The sequence below is a fragment of the Oratosquilla oratoria genome, chromosome 8 (genome assembly GCF_046742065.1).
Source record: "Oratosquilla oratoria isolate Oo_2021 chromosome 8, ASM4674206v1, whole genome shotgun sequence".
NCBI classification, from domain to species: Eukaryota; Metazoa; Arthropoda; class Malacostraca; order Stomatopoda; family Squillidae; genus Oratosquilla; species Oratosquilla oratoria.
Window position 1 is genome coordinate 56361567 of NC_134784.1, and position 25282 is coordinate 56386848.

Below are 25282 nucleotides of genomic sequence, written 5' to 3' on the forward strand. Positions count from 1 at the left end.
GGGAGAAATCCCTTCAAGCTGTGTCAATTTATTTCTCATACATATTCCCTCACCCCCTCATGCCTCACAGCATCATCCATACACAACCCTTCTCCATTCACCCCTATCCTCTGTCTTCTCTCATCCTTCCTCAACAGACATTCCTCTCTTTCGTAATGCCTCTTTTACCCCATCCATCCATCTCATCCTAGGATGTCCCCTCATATTCACTCCTTCCACCTCTGCCTTCCACACCTCTTTTACTAATCTTTCTTCAGTCATTCTTTCCATGTGTCCAAACCATCCCAATACTCTCTCATCAACTCTATCTCTCAACTCCCTTTCCACCCCTGTTTTCCCCCTCACCTCATTTCTCACTCTATCCAGCCTAGTAACCCCCATCATACTTCTCAGACACCGAAGTGAAAAGAAGTGCAGTGATTGAGCACTACCTAGCAGTTTTGTCACCGACACAAAAGAAACTAGTTGTTATTGTGAGAGATGTGTATTCTATGTTTCTCGTGTGACCGATAAAGTATAATCCAGTTCTTGAAATAAGTATAGTTTGGCAAAATGGAGAAAGAAAAAGACAAAATAATATTAAATGAACCAACAAAGAAAGCCCTGGATATAAGTAAAGTGGAAAGTCCAAGAGGTGTCATCCCCCCAAAAATTTGTTTGATACTAGTAAAAGAGGTGTGGAAGGCAGATTTGGAAGGAGTGAACATGAGGGAGCAACCTAGGATGAGATGGATGGATGGGGTAAAAGGGTCTTTTGGAAAGAGGGGAAACTCAGCTGAAGAAGGATGGTAGAGAACAGAAGGCAGGGGTGAATGGAGAATGGTTGTATATTGATGATGTTGTGATGCATGAGGTGGAATGGGTGGGGGATCGGGGGTGAGGGAGTGTGTGTGAGAAAAATTTGATGTAGCCTGAAGGGATTTCTCCCTGTCTTTTCCTTTTCTGCATGAAGGGACGCAGAAGGGGGTTGCCGACAAGATGTAGGGATGACCTGTCATCTAGGAGGTGCCAAGATAAGAGGGAGGGAGGAGGGGAGTGGAGTGTGACAGGGTTGGAATGGGTGGGAGTGGTTTTTATGCCTTTGTATTTTGGCTACCTCTCTTATAAGGGAGAAAAAGCTTCTAGTATGTGTATTTTTACATATTAATTGCTTAGTTCAATGTATATTTGCCCCTGTTTTTGTGCCTTGATATCTCCGTAATGGGAAGTGGTAAAGAGCTGGAAAGAGACACAGTTGTTACAATCATAACCCTCTATAAGGAGGGTTATAAGTGTAAAGATATTGCTACTCGTGTGGGAATTGGAGTGCGTCAAGTGCAAAAGTGGACCAAGAAATTTCGAGACGAAGGAAGTGACATCATTCGTACTCCAAAGCATCGCTCTGGTCGGCCAAGGAAGATATCAAATCGTACTTCTACGGTTCTAACTGCCTCCTACGGTTATTAGGAAGCAGTTAGAACCATAGAAGTACGATTCGATATCTTCCTTGGCCGACCAGAGCAATGCTTTGGAGTACGAATTATGTCACTTCCTTCGTCTCAAAATTTCTTGGTCCACTTTTGCACTTGACGCACTCCAATTCCCACACGAGTAGCAATATCTTTACACTTATAACCCTCCTTATAGAGGGTTATGATTGTAACAACTGTGTCTCTTTCCAGCTCTTTACCACTTCCCATTACGGAGATATCAAGGCACAAAAACAGAGACCACCGCAAAAAAAAGACTACTCTCCGTGAGAGATGTTTAGAAACTGACTCCATGTGACATCGAGTGCGCCTAAACAGAGTTGCCAAATAGTGTGTATTGTCTCGGCTAAATACGGGTACAAACGCTAGCATTGAAAAATAGCGAAAAGTTTGGGTGGAAAGTTGTATTTTTCGCATGTTTTGAGTTTAGGGGAAAGTTGGGGCGCCTATAATTTTGTGCCCAAACTTTTCGCAGCCACTGTAGGTGTTTCCTTTTGTTATAAAAAAAGTGCTGTACAAAAGCTCATTTTCTAGCTGTCCATTCACGTCTGTGTCTCTTGCCAAGTATGATAGGGGTTACTAGGCTGGATAGAGTGAGAAACAAGGAGGTGAGGAGAGTGAGGCTGGAAAGGGAGTTGGGAGATAGGGTTGATGAAAGTATTGGGATGGTTTGGACACGTGGAAAGAATGAATGAAGAAAAATTAGTAAAAGAAGTGTGGAAGGCAGAGGTGGATTGAGTGAAGAAGAGGGGGTGACCAGGGATGAGATGAATGGATGGGGTAAAGGGGTGTTGGGAAAGAGGGGTATATCTGTTAGGAAGGAAGGGAGAAGACAGAAAGTAGGGGTGAGTGGAGAATATTTGTGTGTGAATAATGCTGTGATGCTTGGAAGAGAATGGGTGGATGGGGGTTGAGGAATTATGTGTGAATGATATTTTGACACAGCCTGAAGGGATTTCTCCCTGTCTCCTCTTTTTATGCATGAGGTGATGGAAAGGGGGGCTGCTGATCAAATGAGGCGACTTTGCTGTGGATGTGTTGTGTGTTGCTATATTGCTTCTGACCCAGGGCAGTGGACAAGATGCAGGGATGACCTGTTATCAAGGAGGACTCAAGAAAAAAGAGATGGAGGGATGGTGTATTAGAGTGGAGTATGTGGGGATGAAATGGGTGGAAGTGGATTTATGCCTTTGACTTTGGCTACTTCTCTTGGAAGGGGGAAAACCCCCTAGTTGTATCTATGTTTCCCAAAGTGTGTACTAGAGATTCTATTCAATAGGTTTGTTTTCTTGTTGATCCTGTCAGGTCCTTGATATGTTGGGTTGATGTCATATTGGTACCAAATCTTATCCTCTATCCCTCCCTCACTCCCTCCTCTTTGATCTTCATTCACTCATTCTTTCCATATGCCCAAACCATCCCAGTGTAATGTTATCCTAGCACAATACCAGTTACAAATGCTGAGAGCTGTATGATGTCATGATCATGGATGGCCACTGAAATGATTCTAAGTATTGTTTATTGATTGCCAGGGATTATCTCTGTTAATTGATTGTCTCTTTTTGTCTATTTTCTTGCAGGACCCAATATATGTATTAGAAAACAGTCTTCCCATTGATTATGAATATTACTTAACTAATCAGTTGAGCAAACCTTTACTCAGGATATTTGAACCTATTTTGGGAGATAAAGCTGAATCTCAGTTATTAAGTAAGTATTCCTATCTAAGAAACTTTAACATCTTATATGCATGCAGAGCATTTCTCTTTGAAATGACATGGATTAGATTTTCAGTTATATTTTCATCATATCTCATTCATGTAATAACTATCATTGTATGTTCACTCAAAATTTATGTCTCTCCCATTTAATTTACATGGTTTTCTGGCAACAGATTATTTGAAATTTAAATGCTTTGATCTTTTTCCCCTGTGATTTTGTAATTATCATTCCCATTTTGTAGCCCTGACTTTTTGCTTTGATTTTATACATATATATATATATATGTGTGTATTTACCTAGTTGTATTTTACGGGAAGGGTAGCTATGCTCGTGGTGTCCCGTCTTCATATCTCATTTTATCTAAACTATTTTTAAATTCATGTATTGTTTTGGCACACACTACTTTCTCATCTAACTTGTTCCAACTGTCTATTACTCTGTGAGGAAAGCTGTTCTTTTTCAGATCTCTTCTATAGCTGTCTTTTTTTATTTTCTTTCTGTGTCCTCTTGTATTTCTATCATCCCATTTTATTAGATCCTCTCTATCAATAATTTCTATGCCTTTCATGATTCTGTAAATAGCTATCAAATCTCCTCTCTCTCTCTTCTTTGCTCTAGTGTCTGTAGCTCAAGTTTTGCTAGTCTCTCTTCATATGATAGTTTTGAGAGTGTTGGTGCCAATTTTGTAATTGCTCTTTGTATTCTTTCAAGTTTTTTTATACATTTTTTTGTACTTGGTTACCACATCGTTGCTGCATATTCCAATCTTGGTCTTAACAGTGATTAGTATTTTCTTCATTTCTTCATCCAGGTATGCCACTTTGATTGTTCTTATTAAATTATAAGTTTCACCAAAAATATTATTTGAGAGGATTGATTGAGAGGATTAGGAGAGGAATAGAGGGAGTAAATTGGTGAGGAACAGCGGGTTTAGGACAAGTAGGGATTGTGTGGATCAGATTTTTGTGGCAAGACAGATATGTGAGAAAGCTTTAGGAAAAGTTAATGATGTTTTATGGGCCTTTATGGATTTGGAAAAGGCTTATGACAGGGTAGACAGGAAGGCACTGTGGGAAGTATTGCAGATACATGGGACAGGAGGAAAGTTGTTAAGAACAATCAAGATTTTGTATGAGAGTAGTAGAGCATGTGTAAGGATTAAAAATGGAGAGAGTGGTTTGAAGTAATGTTGGGGCTTACCCATTGATGTGTTATGTTGTCTTGGCTGTTGAATTTATACATGGATGGGGTGGTGCGAGAGGAAAATGCAAGGTTAATAGGTTGGGAATTAGACATGTCAGATCATCCATCATTCTATTATTTTTTTTACTTTAACACATGCAATTTTACTTGTGAAAATTTTACTGCTTTCAACATACTTTTTCTTATTCCATACATCCACAATGTATTCCACAATACCTCTCAACCCTTTCATGTGCATTCTCTAATTGTTATTGAAATGTGAATCATTGTTTTGTAATAACATACATATACCAAAGGCTTTTTCCCCCCTTATAAGGGAGGTAGCCAAAAAACAATGGCATAAAAACCACTCCCAACCATACCATCCCTATCACACTCCACTCCCCTCCACCCTCTTCCCTCCATCTTATCTTGGCACCTGATGGATGACGGGTCATCCCTCTATCTTGTCCACTGCCCTGGGTCAGAAGCAGTGTCGCAAGACACAGCACATCCACAGCAAGGCTGCTTCATATAATTGGCAACACTACCTCTCTGTCCTCTCATGCAGAAAAGGAGAAGACAGTGAGAAATCCCTTCAGGCTGTGTCATATTTTTCTCACACATACTCCCTCACCCCCATCCCCCACCCATTCCACCTCATGCATCACAACATCATCCATATACAACCGTTCTCCACTTACCCCTGTCTCCTGTCCTCTCCTGTCCTTCCTCAACAGACACTCCCCTCTTCCCCAAAACCCCTTTTACCCCATCCATCTCATCCTAAGTTGCCACCTCATGTTCACTCCTTCCACATCTGCCTTCCACAGCTTTTACTCTTTCTTCACTCATTCTTTCCATGTGTCCAAACCATTGCAATATTCTTCCAACAAACCTATCTCCCAACTCCCTGTCCACCCCCATTCTCCTCCTCACCTCCTCATTTCTCACTCTATCCAGCCTAGTAACCCCTGTCATACTTCTCAGACGCCTTATCTCAAACATATTCAAACTCCTCTCTTCCTCTCTTATGTTCCATGTTTCTGCCCCATACAGTTCTGTCATCACAATCACTCCTTCATACAATCTCTTCTTAGCATCCATTCCCAAATGTCTATTCCTCATTACACTTTTTAATCCACCAAGGCATTTAGTCGCTTCTCTCAATCTACATTCTACCTCCACCTTCACTCCTCCCTTTCCTGCCACATTTGCACCCAAGTATTTAAAACTATCCACATCCTCCAGTCTCTCTCCCTTAATACTCACTTCCAGTCTGCTGCCACTCTCCCTCTTGTACATCTCATTACCTTACTTTTACCCACATTCATCTTCAACTTCCTTCTTTCACACACACTCCCAAACTCTGTCACTAACTTCCTCAATCCCTCCTTTGACCCTGCCACAAGCACAGTGTCGTCCGCAAACAACAGCATGCTTACCTCCCACTTTTCTCCATTTTCTTTAACCATCTCCAATCCCAGACCCACCACCCTTGCCACCCCATTCATGAATAAATTGAACAGCCATGGTGACATAACACATCCCTGACAAAGTCCCACCTTTACCTCAAACCACTCTTTCCATTTCTAATCCTGACACATGCTCTACTTCTCTTGTAAATACTCTTTGTAATAACAGTTGACATTATTTTCTTCACTTCATCAGGTGTTTGATATGTACCAGAAGTTGATTGAATGTCATATGGCTGGTGGTTTGAATGTTACACTGTACCATGCAGTTTTTTTAGTGTCAGTCTTGGTCAGTAACTGAAGGTTTTATTTTATATTTTTCTATTGTTTTTCTTTTGTACAGAGGGTGACCACACGCGCTCCCGTATCATCACTCATAGCAAAGTAGGTGCCATGGCAAAATTTATCACTAAGAAAGCTTCTTGTGTAGGCTGCAAAGTGCCCATCCCCTCTGCAGGAGAAGCCCTCTGTCAGCATTGCAAGGTTTGTGCCATCTGTCATACATCACAGTGAGCTATTGGTGTATAGATATAGACAGACAGTATCCTGGCAAATGGCATTGAATTGAAGGAACTTGGGACAAAATGGGATCTCATGCTATCAGTACCCCATTTTATTTTGTTTGCTCCCATAGTTGGATACATGAACAAAGTAGAAAGCCATCATCATGGTACATGGATTAGAAATGATTCATTATTGTATTTTTGAATTTTAGGATCAAGTTTTAAGATCTTACTGTTAACATGATAACTGTTTATACTGATGTATCAAGATCCCATAAACATGTCATTGCAGAGGAAGGAAGGAGATATATACCTGAGTAAAATGGAAGCTCTAGGGGAACTAGAGGAAAAGTTTTCACGGCTGTGGACACAGTGTCAGAGGTGCCAAGGCTCACTGCATGAGGAAGTAATCTGTACCAGGTGAGTACAATACCGTGTTATCAAATGCTAGCATACCACCCACCCTACACCCAAGATTTATGGCATTTTCTGAAGGGAATGGGGGAAAGACATCTTCACCCTTCTCACTCATCTCATTTATCCCTTTTGCTTCTTGGAGCTCAAAACCTTGAGATGGACAGTGTAGCTGCCCATTTTCACAATCAACCTCCTCACCTCCATCAGGAAGTGCAGTCCAGAGGGGCTTGAACTCTGTCCCTAGACTGAACCCAAGATCTCTCTTCATCAACTTTGACTGTATTTCTTGTACTTTTTCACATACAGAGAGCTGATAACCATTAATTGCTCCCCCCCCCCTCATACTCCTTTATCCAGTGACAAACAAATTGTCCCACACCAATACAACACAGACATCAGTCCAAAATTTCTTCTCAGAAAAATTTGTGGGAGAGCCCAAGGAATGTTGCCAGCTGCTATGGGGCTGCAGGTGAAACTTGAAGCAACAGTTACCATTATCAGTCTTGTTATATGTCACTCCTTAATATCATTATTATTGAATTGCATTTCCAGTCGTGACTGTCCAATTTTCTACATGCGAAAGAAAGTGCAATTAGAACTGGTAGATCAGAATAAGATCATTCAACGTTTTGGTGCTCCAGCATGGTGAGAGAAAGTACCCCTACCAAAACTCTCAGGTATGATAAATCTGTTGAAAGAAAATTGCCCAACATGTGGACTTGAAGTCATATGTCATGCATTTAGTTGTACTTTAATGATTTGAAATGACTTGTAGGATATATGCATTAATTTGTGAAGGAAATTTACACTTTATTGCCACTGATTGGTCTTTCAATATTTCTTTTATAGGAACTAAGGCATCTGAAGGAATCCTGGTCAAGATGCATTTATGAACAAATTAAAAAAAAAAAAAAATCAGTATTTTGGTTCATATTTTTGTAGGAAGGAGTCAAGTTGTTCATTCAAGACTTGAAGGGAAAAAGGATTTTCCTAGATGTATATATAAGTGATGGTCATTAATATTTTATTGAAATAATTGTATTTGTAAGTAAAAATATAGTCTAATTTTGATGCAATTGTTTTTCTTACCTATTTACAATCAATCTTAGCCCCCAGTCTCTTGCAGAAGGTATCTGACCATGAGCACCAAGTTGACCTAGAGGTCATTAGAAGAAATTATTGTGTGGATTGTGTCTGTGTTCGGTAGTGTAAGGTGATATGCTCTGTATGGGGACTGCATCTGAGGTACAATGTGTAAATTATAAGGCTGATTCTTAGTTGGTATTGTTTTAGTATTTACCTAGTTGTATCTTACAAGAAGGGAAACTACACTCGGGGTGTCCCGTCTCTGTATTTCGCCATATCTAAGTTGCTCTTAAATTCTTATATTGTTTATGCACACACTATTGTTTCATCTAGTATGTTCCATACATCCACCACTCTGTAGGGATGATTTTTTTTCATCAGGTCAATTATTTTTTTTTTTTTTTTTTTTTTTTTTCTCCTCCAAATCCTCTTGTGCTTATCTTATTCCAATTTAGTAAGTCATCTCTGTCAAGGATTTCTACACCTCTCATAAATGGTCAACAAATCACCTCTTTCTCGTCTTTGTTCCAGAGTTGGTAGTTCTAGTTTTGACAGTCTCTCTTCATATGACATTTTTGATAGTGTTGGGGCCATCTTTGTAGGTGATCACTGGATTCTCTCAATTTTCCTTATATTCTTTTTAGCACTGGGTGACCATAGTGTTGCTGCATACTCCAATTTAAGCCTTATCAGTGTGACTAGTATTCTCTTTACCATTTCTTCATCCAAGTAAGTAAAAGCCACTTTTAGTGATCTTAGCAAGTTATAGATTGTATGTTTGTCAGGGTACATATCTTTTGTGATTATCACTTTCAGGTCTTTTTCAGATCCCGCATTTGTTACTTCTTTTTTTTACCAATTTTAAATTGTCCTGACACACATATATATATTTATATATATATATATATATATATATTTCCAAGTTCCATTATGCTACATTTCTTATTATTGAAGTCCACTTTCCACTTCTGACTCCATTCCCAGACCCTGTTAAGATCTCTGTAGTGAGTTACAGTCTGTTTCAGTACTCAATTTCTTTAACAATTTTGCATCATCTGCAAAGAGGTTCATGTAACATTCCACACCCTCATCCATGTCATTCACATAGCAAACATTTTTAGAGCCAATACTGATCCTTGTGGAACTCCACTAATTACTTCTTCCCACATGGAACTCTTATCTCTGAGCATTACCCTCATTTTTCTTCCATACAAAAAATCCTCCATCCATTTCAATAGTTTAACTAGTATCCCTCCTATGGTTTCCAGTTTTCTTAATAGTTTTTTGAGGGACTTTATCAAAAGCTTTTTGTAAATCTATGAATGCACAATCAGCCCATCTGTCTGCAGTGGCAGTGGATCTCATCACCCTGGTCCACTCCTGTTTTGTGGATACAAGTGCCACAACCAAAATCCTCCTCCCTGCCACAGGTAACACTACAGAAATCCAATCTATTCTAATACGTATAGGCAACAAATCAACTGACAATAGTTAACATATATATTCTCCCACCCCAGCCATCCCCCACAGTCACAAACACCTTCAGGCCTCAACTTAATTAACTAGCCACAAACCCTTACCGTATCATGGGCAGTGACTTCAGTGCCAAGTTGTCGGCCTGGTATGTCAACAACCATGACACAGAGGGCTTGATATGCAGACTCATCTTGACTCACTGACCATCATGAACAACACATATCCTACACCAAGCCCTCTTCACCCCCTCCTCTCCTGATATCACCTTCTGCTCCCCTTGCCTAACCCCAACAACTTCATGGAGAGTGGTCAAATCCCTTGGATCTGAGTACCTTCCAATCATCATTACCACCAAAACAAGATGCACCCCAGTTGGCCACAGACACACATACACCAATTACAATAGAGCAGAAAGCAAACTGGGAAGCTTTTACTGAAGAGACAGAACAACATTTTGAGACACTTAACAGTACACCAATCACAAACATAAACAATGCTGTGCACACTTTTAATAAAATCATACAAAACATAGGTAAGAGAACCCCTAGAGGCAACAGAATGGCACACAACCCCAATTTTACACCAGAAATCCAAGGCCTCATCAGACGAGATGCACTTAATCACAATACCCCCACACCAATCCCTCAAAACATAGCAGACCAAATACAAGCACTAAACACTGTGATTACCAATGAAATACATGAACAGAAAACACAAAATTGGCAAAATTTTGTCAATATGCTTGATCACAAAACAACAGAAAATTGTACAAAACACTCAACAGCATTACACTATCCAATAGTAACACAATGTGCTCTCATGCAGCAATAACCACAACAGATAATTTACCCTCAAACAGACAAGCAAACACACTCATAAATCATTTTGTACAGACAAGCCATCTCACTTCGCACCCTGACGACCAATGCACCATTTGACATAAGAACAATTTTCCCACAGACTCAGAATTTACATCCTTAATAAACAGTCAGACAAAGCACATAATACACAACCTTAAGCACTCATCTGCCTGTGGCCCTGACAACATAAGTAACATCCACCTAAAGCACATTGGACCACAAAGTATACACACACTCACAAACATTGCAAACTACAGCTATTCACATGACACTATACCCAACATTTGGAAGCATGGGAAAATAATCACCATCCTAAAACCCAATAAAGACCCAACAATCCCAACACTGCACTGCCCAATCACACCTCTCTGCACCACCTCCAAGTCATTGAATGCTTCGTACCAACTCATCACACCACATATTCCCCTTGCTGAATCACAACACTGTTTTAGGCCACTACACTCCACAAACACTCTTCTGATAAACCTCACACAAAGAATTTTAGATGGCATCAATTCAGGTAGGCCCCATCACTGAACACTTCTCATAACGCTAGACATTGGTAAAGCTTTTGATGCTATCCCCAGCCACAATCTAACAAAATATATAACACAGACATGCACAATAACACCAAAAGATGGCTGGCCAATTATCTGGCAGGTAGGAATGCTTATGTGTCATATAATGGCTAATAATTGCACACCAGAAACATTAAGAATGGAGTACCACAGTGCTCAGTTCTATACCCCACACTCTTTAATCTATACATGCATGACTTACCCACACCAGACACCTCGGAAATACAAATCTCTTCCTATGCAGATGACGTAAGAATCACATGCACACATCGTAACACAGACAAAGCTACAGAAATAATTCAACTATACCTTGATATACTCAACACATGGTTCATTACTGACTAAAAATAACCCCAACCAAATCTACAGCAACACTCACCAACTGGACAAAAGAACACAAATACATACCTCACCTCTATATCAACAACACACACACAAACTGAAAATTCTTGGTGTAACATACGATACATCCATGTCATTCAAACAACACATCACAAACATATAAAATAAATGCACACCTTGACTTAATGCATTTAAATCAACCACTGGAACAACATTTTGGACAAAACAAACTAATACTACAATATATAAACAATGCATATGCTCAGTGATGAATTATGCAAGTCCTGCATGGGCACCTAATCTCAGTAAGACACACCTCAACACCCTTCAGACCATACAAAACCCCAAAAATAATTACAGGCTGCACATATACAACACCTACAGACCATCTACACTATGAAATAAAAGTCCTCAAAGTCAAGGATCACCTCGACATGAGAGGCACAGAAACACTTGCTGCAACCTCCACAAACAGGGCTCAGTTCTATCCCCCACATTATTTAATCTATACATGCATGACTTACCCACGCCAGACACCTCAGAAATACAAATCTCTTCCTACGCAGACGACATAACAATTACATGCACACATCGTAACACAGACAAAGCTGCAGAAATAATCCAGCCTTACCTTGACACACTCAACACATGGTTCATCACAAACAGACTCAAAATAGCTCCAACCAAATCTACAGCAACACTTCTCACCAACTGGACAAAAGAACACAAATACATACCTCATCTCTACATCAACAACACTCTGATACCACACACAAACACACCGAAAATTCTTGGTGTAACATACGATACATCCATGTCTTTCAAACAACACCTCACAAACATAAAAAACAAATGCACGCCTAGACTTAACGCACTTAAGTCAATCACTGGAACAACATTTGGACAAAACAAAGAAACTAATATAACAATATACAAACAATGCATACGCTCAGTGATGAATTATGCGAGTCCTGCATGGGCTCCTAATCTCAGTGAGACACACCACAACACCCTTCAAATCATACAAAACAAAGCCCTAAAAACAATTACAGGCTGCACAAATACATCACCTACAGACCATTTACACCATGAAACAAAAGTCCTCAAAGTCAAGGACCACCTCGACATGAGAGGCACACAAACACTTGCTGCAGCCACCACAAACACATCACACCCGCTACACTACATAGCAGAACACCCACACACACCAAGAAACATTAAAACTACACCCATAGACCTTTATTACACACAGATACTCTCTTCTCTTCCTCCACAACCACCAAATACCAGCCTCCGGAAACATATTCATAATTATATCACTCACCGCTCCATTAACACACTGAAAGACAACACACTGCTGCATGCCAGACCCCCTGATATCCACCCTTCTGAATCCTCTCTCCCACGAAAGGACAGAGTCCACTTGGCCAGACTGCGATGCGGTCACCACCCAGCACTTCTCAGCTACCAGAAGAGGCTGGATGACCGTGTTGTGAACAGCTGCCCAGGATGTAACACTTCACCCCATACCATACAACACATAATGGAAGACTGCATTATACACAATCATGCACGCAAACAACACAACATACACTCTATAAAGGATTTGTGGGAAAACCCAGTTTCGGCTGTGGCCTTCCTTGGGGAGACGGGACTGCTCGGACAGACAGTCTAGGGAACGACAACAACAACAACAACCTCCACAAACACAGCACACCCACTATACTACATAGCAGAACACCCACACACCAAAAACATAAAATCACCCAAATACCTATATCACACACTTCCTTCTCTTCCTCCACAACCACCAAATACTGGCCTCCGGAAACATTAATAATCATATCACTCACTGCTCCATTAACACGCTAAAAGACAACACATTGCTACTTGGCTAGACTACAGTGCGGCCACCACCCAGCCCTTCTAAGCTACCAGAAGAGGCTCAATGACCACACTGTGGACAACTGCCCAGGATGTAACACTTCACCCCATACTATTCAACACATATTGGAAGACTGCATTATACACAATCATGCACACAAACAATGCAACATACGCTCTGTGAAGGATATGTGGGAAAACCCCATCCCATCCATGGCATTCCTGGGTGAGATGGGACTGCTTGGACAGACAACCTAAGGAACAACAACAACAACTTCTTTCCCACCCCACTCATCTCCTCACCTCATTTCTCACTCTATCCAGCCTAGTAACTCCTACTATCCCTCTGAGGCATTTCATCTCAAACCCATTTAAATTCTTCCTCTCTTAAGTTCCATGTTTCTGCCTGATGCAGTGCTGTTGTCCCAATCACTCCTGCATACAATCTCCTCCTTGCATCCATTCCCAAATATCTGTTTCTCATTACACTTTTTAATCTCCCAAACTATTTCTCTCAACATTCTATCACCACCTCCATTCCTCCCTTTCCCACCACATTCAAACCCAAGTATCTAAAGCCTCTCTCCTTTAATATTCACTTCCAATTTGCTTCCATGCTCTCCCCTTGTACATCTCATCACTTTACTTTTAGCCACATTTATCTTCAACTTCTTCTTTTGCACACCTTCTCAAATTCCATCACAAACTTCCGTAATCTCTCCTCTGATCCTGCTATAAGCGCAGTGTTGTTGGCAAACATCAACTGGCTTATCTCCAATTTTTCTCAATTTTCTTAAACCATCTTCAATCCCTGGCCCATTACCCTTGAGTTTACCTCTTGCACCACCCTATCCATGTATGAATTGAATAGCCAAGGTGGCATTATACATCCCTGATGAAGTCCACCTTAACTTAACCATTCTATTTCTAATTCTACCACAGGCTCTACTACTATTGTAAAAACTCATGACTGCTCTTAACAGCATTCCTCCAATCCCATATTACTGCAATATTTCCCACAGTGACTGTCTACCCAGTCATAAGACTTTTAAAAATCCATAAAGGACCCAAAATTATCCTTACTTTTTCCTAAAAGTTTCTCCATCTCTCCTAATCTTTTCAATCAAAACCCTCCCATAAGTCTACCCAACAACACTCGCAATAACTGATTCCTCTGAAACTGCTACACTGACAATTGTCCTCTTTTCCCATGTAAAGTGTAAACATACAGGCACTCCACTGGTACCCTACCCTCTTTCAGACAATCACTAAACCGCATCAGCCCACCATCACTGTATCCCCCCCCCCCCTTTTTTTGAGACACTCTGCATGACACCCATCCAGCTCAGGCGCCTTACCTACTCTCATCATTTTGATAACTGCTTTCACCTCATCTCTCCTTATTTCTCCATTTTCCTCATCACTCATTTTCTTAATGCTTACCATTGCAACTAACTTTCCCTCTATCCTCTTACTGCTGTCTCTCCCATTATTATTTCTCCATCTGCACCTTTTACCTTTTTGTCTCTACTTGATTTCCCTGCTCTTCCTTTCCTAATTTCCTTCCAAAACATATTTTTATTACTTTCAAAAATTTCTGTCATACTCTTACTCCATTTCAAATCTGCTCTTCTCTTTGCCTCCTTTATCTTATGCTTTACTTCTTTTTTCTTTGTACCTCTGATATGATTCATCTTTTTTGTAACCAATCTGTGAATGGTTGCTTCCCTTCTACAACCTTCTTTGCTTCCTCATCCCACCAGTCACTAACATTCATTCTATTTCCTCCCATCCTCCTTATTCCACACACCATCTTTGCACACCTTGTGACTCCTTCCTTGAACCATCCCCATTCCTCCTCCACTCCTAGTTCTACTCTATACTTCACTCCTTCCCACTTTTCTCTCAGCTTCTTCTTGTACACCTTTTGTTTCTCATTTAAGCATTTTACTCTAAGCACCTCCCTACCTTGTCTTTTTCCCCTCTCTCCATCTCTTCTCCACTCTCAACTTACCTTCCACCAAAAAATTATCTGTCATTCCCCCACTCTACCCATAGAAGATATACATCCAAAACTCTTCCTACTCTTCTCCTGGTTACCCCTATATAGTCCATGAAAGCCCTAGCTACCACCCATCCACCACCCTCCCATGTGTACTTATGCTTGATTTTCTTCCTAAACACTATTTGCTACCATCAACTCTCTTAGACACATCACCATCATCTCTCCACAATGATTTTTTCCTGGCACTCCACACTTCCCAACCACTATGCCTATTGGTTCATCTTCTACCATAGCGTAAAGAGCTCCCAATACCACTACATTGACATTTCTCTGTAAACCCTCTATGCACACATTTGTATCTATTCAAAAATACTCCCTTTCCTCTACACTTCTTACTACCTGGCCATATGCACTTACAAAAACCCACATCTCCTTTCCCAGTTTCACCTTCATCCACATTAATCTTGAAGAAACCTTCCACTCCACCATGTATATACCTATCTCTTCACTTACTAGTATAGCTACCCCTTCTCTCCCTCATCCTCTCTACACTCCTGACACCCTCCCAACTAAACTCCCAAACTCAAACTTGCCCCTCCCTTTCAATTTAGTTTCATTCAATGCAAACACATTCATGTTTCTTCTCACAAACATACTGCCTATCTCTTCCCTTTTACTCTCATCTGTACCACATCCACATACATTAAAAGACCCAAACTATAGGGTTCTGGTTGGAAAACTCCTCCCAAACCCTCTTATGTCTTTGCTATTTCTAGTAATGCCCCCTTTGGGGCTACAGAGAGTAGATGCCTAGTCCTATCCCTGTCCCTCTTTTGTTGCCTCTTTTGACTGAAGTGGCACCACACAGTTGCAGTATTCTTTCTCCCATACCACAGGGATTTTTTTTTTTTTTTTTTTTTTTTTTTTTTTTTTTTTTTTTTTTTTTTTTTAAGTGGAAAAAGACATTAAAACTAAAAGGAAGAGATTCACAAAAATTATTTGTTGAGATTTGTTTGCAAGAAATGGAGAGAAAAGATATGGGAAAAGTGTAGAGAATAACCAATATATTAATAGAAGAGGATAAGATATCTAGGAATGAGTATGCAAAGGTAAGAAAGGAGGAAAAGTTTTGAGGAAAGTGTAATATCTTGTACAGACTGCACAATAACATGCAGTCAAAACTGCAGGAATTGTTTTGGGGCACAGCTACAGACCAGAGCCACATATTAGAATCTCAGCTCATGAAGGAAAGATGTGGCTTTTGTATGACCGCTATCCATCCTTTATGTTGTCCCAATGAACCTGTCCTTTACCACTTCTGTGACTCTGCCTCTTCATGATCCACCTGTGGTGGGAGGATAGAATACTGTCACTGTGATCCTAGGTGTATCATAGAAAGTACTAAATTGGATGGAGTAAGGAAACTAAGGATACCCACAGTGTATTTTTCTCTACCTCCCTAATTAAGTAATGTGCTGTAGATAGACAAAAAGCCGAGGCATAGGAGATCTGGAAGGACTCCAACCAGAACTAGTAATTATGTCATTTAATGTGTGGATGTGATACAGATGAGAGCAAAAGGGAAGAGTGGTAGTATGGGAGTGCATGTATAGTTCCATAATACAGAGAACAAGGGAGCAAGTATGTTGTACTTTCAGAGGGAGTCTGTTAAGTGTAGTTAGTAAGGTATATGGAGGATATTAATTGAGATGATTAGGAGGGGAATAGAGTACTTGGGGAAGAATAGTGTGGATTTGGGAAAAGAAGAGGGTGTACAGAAAAAAAAATTAAAGTTGGGCAGATATGCAAAACATTTTGGTAGTAGGCAAGGAGGTCTTTTGGGCTTTTATGGATTTAGGGAAAGCATATAATGACTGAGAGGAAGGTATGGGACATACTGCAGATGTATGAGGTACATAGAAGTTTCTTGAGCGATGAAGATTTTTTACATAAATGTTAGAGCTTGTGTGAGGTTAGAGGATAGAATAAATGGGTTGTAGTGAAGGTGGATCTGCAATAGGGCTCTGATTGGTTTTTCAATGGATACACAGGTGAAATGGTACAGGAGGTAAGTGCAAGGGTAAAGAATGGGTTTGGGTCAGCTAGGAAAGTTGTCAAGTGGGAGGTGAACCAACTATTTTTTGCAGATGATACTGTGTTTGTAGCTGAGTCAGAGATGGGACTGAAACTGTTACTGACAGAGTAAGAGGGTATGTGAGAGGAGAAAGCTGATTATAAATGTGGGCAAAAATAAGGTGATAAGATGTACAAGATGGGAAGGCCAGTGGCACTGTAATACAATAGAATGGTCACTGATGCTAATATGTGCTTCAGTATTTGCAAAACCTGTGATGAGCTCACCTTGTTCTTATTGTGTTTTGACAGATGGATATTATCTCCAACAAAACTAGTCATAATTACCTTTTGGATTATCGTTGCTACCCTTCAACAATTCTTTGGTCTCACTAGATGACAACAGCCAAGTATGGTCTTCATCATCAGTTTTTTTATCCTCGCTTTGGAGATGAGTTCGCTTAGATAATTCCATGTCTACATGATAAGTGGATTACATACATACATATACCAAGGCTCTTTCCCCCTTACAAGGGAGGTAACCAAAAAGGAAAAGGCATAAAATCATTCCCACCCATTCCATCCCTGAATACACTCCACATCCCTCCACCCTCCCTCTCGTCTTAGCACCTCCTGGATGACGGGTCATCCCTGCACCTTGTCCACTGCCCTGGGTCAGAAACAGTGTTGCAAGACGCAGCACATCCACAGCAAGGCCACTTCATTAAATCGGCGACCCCCCCTCTCCATCCCCCCCATGCATAAAGGAGAAGACGGGGAGAAATCCCTTTGGGCTGCGTCAAAAATTTGCTCACACATACTACCTCACCCCCCATCCCCCTGACCATTCCACCTCATGCATCACAACATCATCCATATACAACCTTTCTCCATTCACCCCTGTCTTCTGTCCTCTCCCGTCCTTCCTCAACAGACATTCCCCTCTTCCCCAAAGCCCCCCTCACCCCATTCATCCACCTCATCCTAGGACGTCCCCTCATGTTCACTCCCTCCACATCTGCCTTCCATACCTCTTTTACGAGTCTTTCTTCACTCACTCTTTCCATGTGTCCAAACCATCCTAATACTCTTTCATCAACCCTATCTCCCAGCTCCTTTTTCACCCCTGTTCTCCTCCTCACCTCCTCATTTCTCACTCTAGCCTAGTAACCCCCATCATACTTCTCAGACACCTCATCTCAAACATATTCAAACTCCTCTCTTCCTCTCTTATGTTCCATGTTTCTGCCCCATACAGTGCTGTTGGCACAATCACTCCTTCATACAGTCTCCTCTTAGCATCCATTCCCAAATTTCTATTCCTTATTACACTTTTTAATCTACCAAGGCATTTACTCTCTTCTCTCAATCTACATTCTACCTCCACCTTCACTCCACCTTTTCCTGCCACATTTGCACCCAAGTATCCAAAACTATCCACTTCCTCCAGTCGCTCTCCCTTAATGCTCACTTCCAGACTACTGTCACTTTCATCTCTTGTACATCTCATCACCTTACTTTTACCCACATTTATCTTCAGCTTTCTTCTATCACACACTCTCCCAAACTCTGTCACCAACTAACTCAATCCCTCCTCCGATCCTGCCACAAGCGCAGTGTCGTCCGCAAATAACAGCTGGCTCACCTCCCACTTTTCTCCATTCTCTTTAACCATCTTCAATCCCTGACCCACTACCCTTGCATTTACCTCTCGCACCACCCCATCCATGTATAAGTTGAACAGCCAGGGCGACATAAGGTATCCTTGACGAAGTCCCACCTTTACCTCAAACCACTCACTCTCTCCATTTCTAATCCTGACACAAGCTCTACTACTCTCATAAAAACTCTTGACAGCTCCTAGAAGCTTTCCTATCCCATATATCCGCAAAACCTCCCACAGTGCCTTTCTGTCTACCCTGTCGTAAGCCTTTTCCAGATCCATAAAGGCCCAAAAAACATCCTTCCCCTTTCCTATAGCTTTCTCACATATGTCTTACCACAAAAATCTGATCTCCACAACCTCTACCCATCCTAAATCCACACTGTTCCTCACCAATTCCCTCTGTTCCTCTCCTAATCCTCTCTAATCAAGATCTTCCCATAAACTTTCCCAACTACACTTAAGCTAATCCCTCTGAAACTACTACATTCACACTTGTCCCCTTTTCCCTTGTAAAGCGGAACTATACAGGCACTCCTCCAGTCCTCCGGCACTCTACCCTCTCTCCAGCAAACATTAAATAACCTCACCAGCCAGTCCACCATCACTGTACCTCCTTTCTTTGTAGACATTCTGCATGGCATCCATCCAGTCCAGGTGCCTTACCTGCTTTCATCATCTTAACAACTGCCTTCACTTCATCCTTCCTTATTTCTCCATTTTCCTCACTCATCACGGTCAATTTCTTAGCATTTCCCACTGCGGCTATCTTTCCCTATCCTCCTTCACATTTAGCAACTCCTTGAAATATTCTGCCCATCTTCCCTTTACAGCCTTCTCCTCCATTATCATCTCTCCATCTGCACCTTTTAACTTTTCTTCTCTATTTGATTTGCCTCTTCTTCCTCTCTTAATTTCTTTCCAAAACATCTTTTTATCACTTTCAAAATTTTCTGTCATACTCTTAGCCCATTTTACATCTGCTCTCCTCTTTGCCTCCTTTACCTTTTGCTTTACTTCTCTTTTCTTTGTACCTCTCATATGACTCTCTCGTCCTATTTTGTAACCAATATGTGAAAGCTCGCTTCTTCTCTTCTACAACCTTCTTTGTCTCCTCATCCCACCATTCACTACCCTTTCTTCTATTTCCTCCTGTCCTTCTTGTTCCACACACCATCTTTGCACACTTTGTGACTCCCTCCTTGAACCATCCCCATTCCTCCTCCACACCTAGCTCTACTCGATCCTTCACTCCCTCCCACTCCTCCTTCAGCTTCTTGTACTCCTTCTCCTTTTCCTTTTCATTTAAAGAGTTCACTCTAAGCACCTCCCTACCTTTTGTCCATTTCTTCTTCTTCCATCTATCCTCCACTCTCAACTTACCATCCACCAAAGAGTGATCTGATATTCCCCCACCCTCTCCTCTTAGCACATGTACATCCTTAACTCTTCCTATCATAATCCTATTTACCACTACATAGTCCATTAACACTCTATCTACCACCCTTCCCTCCACCACCCTCTCCCATGTGTACTTATGCTTGACTTTCTTCCGAAACACTGTATTTGCTGTCATCAACTCTCTAGACATATTTCCACCATCAACTCTCCACTACGATTCTTTCCTGGAACTCCACATTTCCCAACCACTCCATCAATTGGATCATTTCCAACCCTAGCATTAAGGTCTCCCAGTACTACTACATTGATATTTCTCCCTAAATCCTCTATGCACTCAATTAAATCTATCCAAAAAGCCTCCCTTTCTTCTACGCTCTTCTCATTGCCAGGCCCATATGCACTTACAAAAACCCACATCTCCTTTCCCAGTTTCACCTTCATCCACATTATCCTTGAGGAAACCTCCTTCCACTCCACTACACATTTACCTATCTCTTCACTTACTAGAATAGCCACCCCTTCCCTCCCTCGCCCTCTCTTCACTCCTGATAACCTCCCACTTACACTCCCAAAATTACACTCGCCCTTCCCTTTTAGCTTAGTTTCACTCAGAGCCAACAGATCCATCTTTCTTCTCACAAACATACTGCCTATCTCTTCCCTTTTACTCTCATCTGTACCACATCCACGCACATTAAAAGACCCAAACCTTAGGGTGCTGGTCGAAAAACTCCCAGACCCACTTATGCCTTTGCTTTTTCTTCTTGGAATGTCCCCTGTGGGGCTACATAGAGAAGGATGCCTCGTCCCAATCCCCGTCCCTTTCTTCTCGCCTCCTACGATCCAAGTGGAATTACTTGGTGGCAGTATTCTTTTCCCCCACCACAGGAAAGGTAGGCGAAAAAGGAAATGAATATTCAGAGAAATTGTACAGGACAGTAACAAGGGTTTGCGGGGCAGCATACAGGAGGAACAGTTAAAAGTAAATACGAAAATTAACCAGTACATATAGATGGCTATTCTAGAGGGAGGTGCAAAAGAAAAAAGTGTCGCCATCCACCCACACACACACACACGTCGGTCAAAGTGACAACGAAGTTCGGACTCCGGAGTTATCCAAGAATTTCAAGGAACACAACGACGAGGAAGTACCTGTGTTGTATTTATAGGGAAGGGGAAAGCTGGTGTATTGGGAAGGTGAGGAAAAAGGAGAAGGGGAGGGATTACTGAGGAAAATGAGGAAGTGGAGAACTTGGTTCAGGCAGGCAAACGCCATATAAACAAATGCAGGCCAGATGAATTTAGTGACGATGAAGGGACTAACAAAAATGTAAAGATTAGAAATATAGATAAGAGCAGCACAATCGAAGGTGAAGATAACAATTTCCAAGGATTTAATGGGGGGGAGCCAACCCTCCCCGATTAGCAAACCTAGAAGAAAAACTTGAGAAAATTGTCAAACATTGAGAGGATAGGTTCGGTGAACTCACGAAGATCACGTAGAGAGTTGAAAAATCGGAAGAATTAGAAAAGGTGAACCAAAAACTAACTAAAGAAATAGAAGTATTTAAAAGACAGTTAAAAGAAGTAAAAGATGAGAATGAGGAATTAAAGAAGAAGAATAAAGAGTCCATAGCAAAAGAAGCACAGGGTTGGAAAAAAATCCAAGAGAACAGCAAAATTGCATTTAATGGTATAGTAAAACAACAGATGAAAGAACAAACTGAAGACACGGTTATTAAAGCGAAGAGACAGAAGGAGAATATAGTAAGAGACTTAGCAGATACAAAGAAATGTATAATTATATTAGGAATGGAAGAGAAGTATAATCTAGATAGAACCACAAGAATCAAAGAGGAAAAAGAAAAAGTAAGCGGTTTATTAGAATTAGTTCAGAAAGAACCTGAAATCGGGAAACAAATTGAAGAGATGTATAGGCTCGGGAAATATAGTACAGATAAGACCAGACCAATTAAGGTTAAATTCAGATCCCAAACGACAGCAGAGAATATCTTAGCAAAACAGGGAAACTAGCAAATAGTGAACAATATAAAAAGGTATGGATAAAAAGAGAAATGAATAAAAAGGAAAGAGAAGAGGAAAAAATGAAAAGACATGAAGCTAAGGAAAAAAGCGAGAACAGAACAGAGTCAGAAAAAGAGGAATTTTATTGGAGAGTAGTGAATATGAAAGTGAGGAAATGGGTCATACCAGAGAAAAACAAAAGGGAAACAGAAAATACAGTGGAAGTAGCAGAAAATTAAGAGTGTCTTACACAAATATAACAGGATTGAATGAGCTGAATGATTATCTGAAGGAAAAAGAACCGGACATAATGGGAATTGTAGAGACAAAATTAAAAGGTCCACTACCACCTAACAGTGTAGGACATGATGCATATAATTATTGGATTAAAAACAGAGAGACAAAACAAGGAGGTGGAGTTATGTTCCTGACTAAGAAGGATATAAACATGAGGAGTGTCACATATGGAAAGAATACAGTAGAGATAATTATGATCGAAGTGCAAAGATTGTAACAAATTATGTGCCTCCAAAAACAGCCTCGTGGGAAGAGAGTGAACATAGAAGTATGTTAGAAGACACAAGGATAACATTGAATAAGATAATGGAAGATGGAGGAAGAATAGTTATGATGGGCGACTTTAATTGCAAATAAGTCTGCTGGAAAGAGATGACAGTAAAGGGTGGAGATGACTCATGGGGAAATGTTCTACTCGAGATGATTATTGACCATATAATGACACAATGTATGGAAGAGAACACTAGGTATAGAAATGAAGAAGAACCATCGAGACTAGACCCAATAATCACATCAGAGCCTGAAATAGTGGAAAAGATTGAATATAAGACACCAATAAGTAAAAGTGACCACATATTGATTGAACTGGAACTAAATGAGGAAAAATACACGAAAAGAAATGAACAATATAGAAAAGGAAGATTGATGTATGAAAAAACAAATTTTGATAAAATAAGAGAATTCTTTCAAAAAGAAAATTGGAAGAGAATATACATAGAGGAAACAACAGTGGAAGAGAAATGGAATGTTTTGCCAAAAAATTATAAAAAAAAAAGAGTGGAAAAGTATGTCCCAAGACAAAAGCAAGAAAAAGAATATGTAAAGTGCTGGTACAACAAAAGTTGTAGGGAGTTAAAAGACGAAAGAGATAAAGCCTGGACCAAATGGAAGAAAGACGAAAGACCTAAAAAATGGAAAATATATACTTGTTATAGAAATGAATACGTGCAAGGGTGTAGAGAGGAAAAGAGAAAATATGAAAAAGATGTCATAGAAAAATTTAAAGATCAACCAAAACTATTTTATAGATTTGTGTTTACAAGGGAGAACATACAACCTGAAGAGATTGAATGGGAAGAGAAAGCCCCCCCCCCCTATGAAAGAAATAGAAGTAACAAAGAATGAAATAATGAAACACTTGAGTAATCTTGATGTCAGAAAATCGCATGGACCAGATGAAATAGCAAACTGGATTTTGAAAGAATGCAGGAATGAACTGGACGACAAAATACATAGCATGATAAACAGTTCCTTGAAAGAAGGAAAAGTTCCAAAAAATTGGAGAAAAAAAAAGCAAATATAGTACCTATATATAAAGGGGGAAATAAAGAAGACCCTACCAACTATAGACCAGTCTCTCTAACAAGTACAATAGCAAAAAATTGTGAGAGAATTGTCAAAAGTAGATGGGTAAAGTATTTAGAAAATAACAACGTGCTAAATCCAAGGCATTTTGGATTCAGACAAGGACGATCATGTGTCACCAATTTAATATGTTTCTATTCAAGGCTAATAGATATAATATAAGAAAAAGATGGATGGGCTGATTGTGCATTTCTAGACCTAAAAAAAAGCTTTTGATAAAGTACCACATAAGAAGTTGCTTAAGAAATTAGAAACTGAAGGAGGAATACAGGTCAAACTGCTTAAATGGATGGAAGACTTTTTGCAAGAAAGAAAAATGAGAGTAGTGATAAGAGACAAACACTCAAATTTGGATGAAGTAATAAATGGTGTTCCACAAGGAACAGTTCTGGCCCCAATAACGTTTGCTATATATATATTAATGATATGGATGAAGAAATTGAAATTTATATGAGCTTCTTTGCAGATGATACAAAACTATTAAAAAATGAACACGGAAGAAGATTGTGAGTCACTACAGAGTGATCTCAATAAAGTATGGGATTGAAGTAGGAAGTGGGAGATGGAGTTCAATACTAAGAAGTGTAGTATAATGGAATTTGGAAAAAGCAAAAAAAGAATAATAAGATCATGTAAATTGGGAGAAGAAGGAATGAAAAAAGTAGAAAATGAGAAAGACCTGGGAGTCATTATGATGAATAATATGTCACCTGAGAAACATATAAATAAGATTTTTGGAGAAACTTATAATTTAATAAGAAATGGTGAAGAAAATACTAATCACTTTGATAAGACCAAGATTGGAAAATGCAGCAACGATGTAGTCACCAAGTACAAAAAAAAATGTATAGCAAAACTTGAAAGAATACAAAGAGCAATTACAAAATTGGCACCAACACTCTCAAAACTATCATATGAAGAGAGACTAGCAAAACTTGAGCTACAGACACTAGAGCAAAGAAGAGAGGAGATTTGATAACTATTTACAGAATCATGAAAGGCATAGAAATTATTAATAGGATCTAATAAAATGGGATGATAGAAATACAAGAGGACACGGAAAGAAAATCACGAAAGACAGCTATAGAAGAGATCTGAAAAAGAACAGCTTTCCTCACAGAGTAATAGACATTTGGAACAAGTTAGATGAGAAAGTAGTGTGTGCAAAAACAATACATGAATTTAAAAATAGTTTAGATAAAATGAGATATGAAGATGGGACACCACGAGCATAGCTCCCCTTGGCGTAAAATACAACTAGGTAAATACAACTTGGTAAATACACGTGCACAATCTTGAAATAAGATTCTCTATATCCCCCTCTTACTTTTCAATGTGATATATTCCTCTAGGTGCCCACTTTTCAATACCTGGGCATCTCCATAAACTCCTGGCTCTCCTTTGCTCCAGAGGTCAGGTACCTCTATGAAGCCACGAAGACAGGAATAAATCTTGGAGC

General features: G+C 40.1%; 2 protein-coding genes across 4 annotated transcripts in view; one reads left to right on the forward strand and one right to left on the reverse strand.

Moving 5' to 3' along the window:
* The window catches only part of PolD1 (DNA polymerase delta 1, catalytic subunit), a 362759-nt gene extending 354922 nt beyond the window's left edge, over positions 1 to 7837 (forward strand). For all 3 annotated transcript variants that reach the window (XM_076189251.1, XM_076189252.1, XM_076189253.1), the window contains 5 exons: positions 3050 to 3179; positions 6192 to 6331; positions 6644 to 6771; positions 7321 to 7445; positions 7618 to 7837. In XM_076189251.1, the coding sequence (XP_076045366.1) occupies positions 3050 to 3179; positions 6192 to 6331; positions 6644 to 6771; positions 7321 to 7417 (495 nt within the window). In that variant the 3' untranslated portion in view covers positions 7418 to 7445; positions 7618 to 7837. The remainder of the gene's footprint in view (positions 1 to 3049; positions 3180 to 6191; positions 6332 to 6643; positions 6772 to 7320; positions 7446 to 7617) is intronic.
* The window catches only part of LOC143027746 (uncharacterized), a 538392-nt gene that overhangs the window by 263810 nt on the left and 249300 nt on the right, over positions 1 to 25282 (reverse strand). The window lies entirely within an intron of this gene.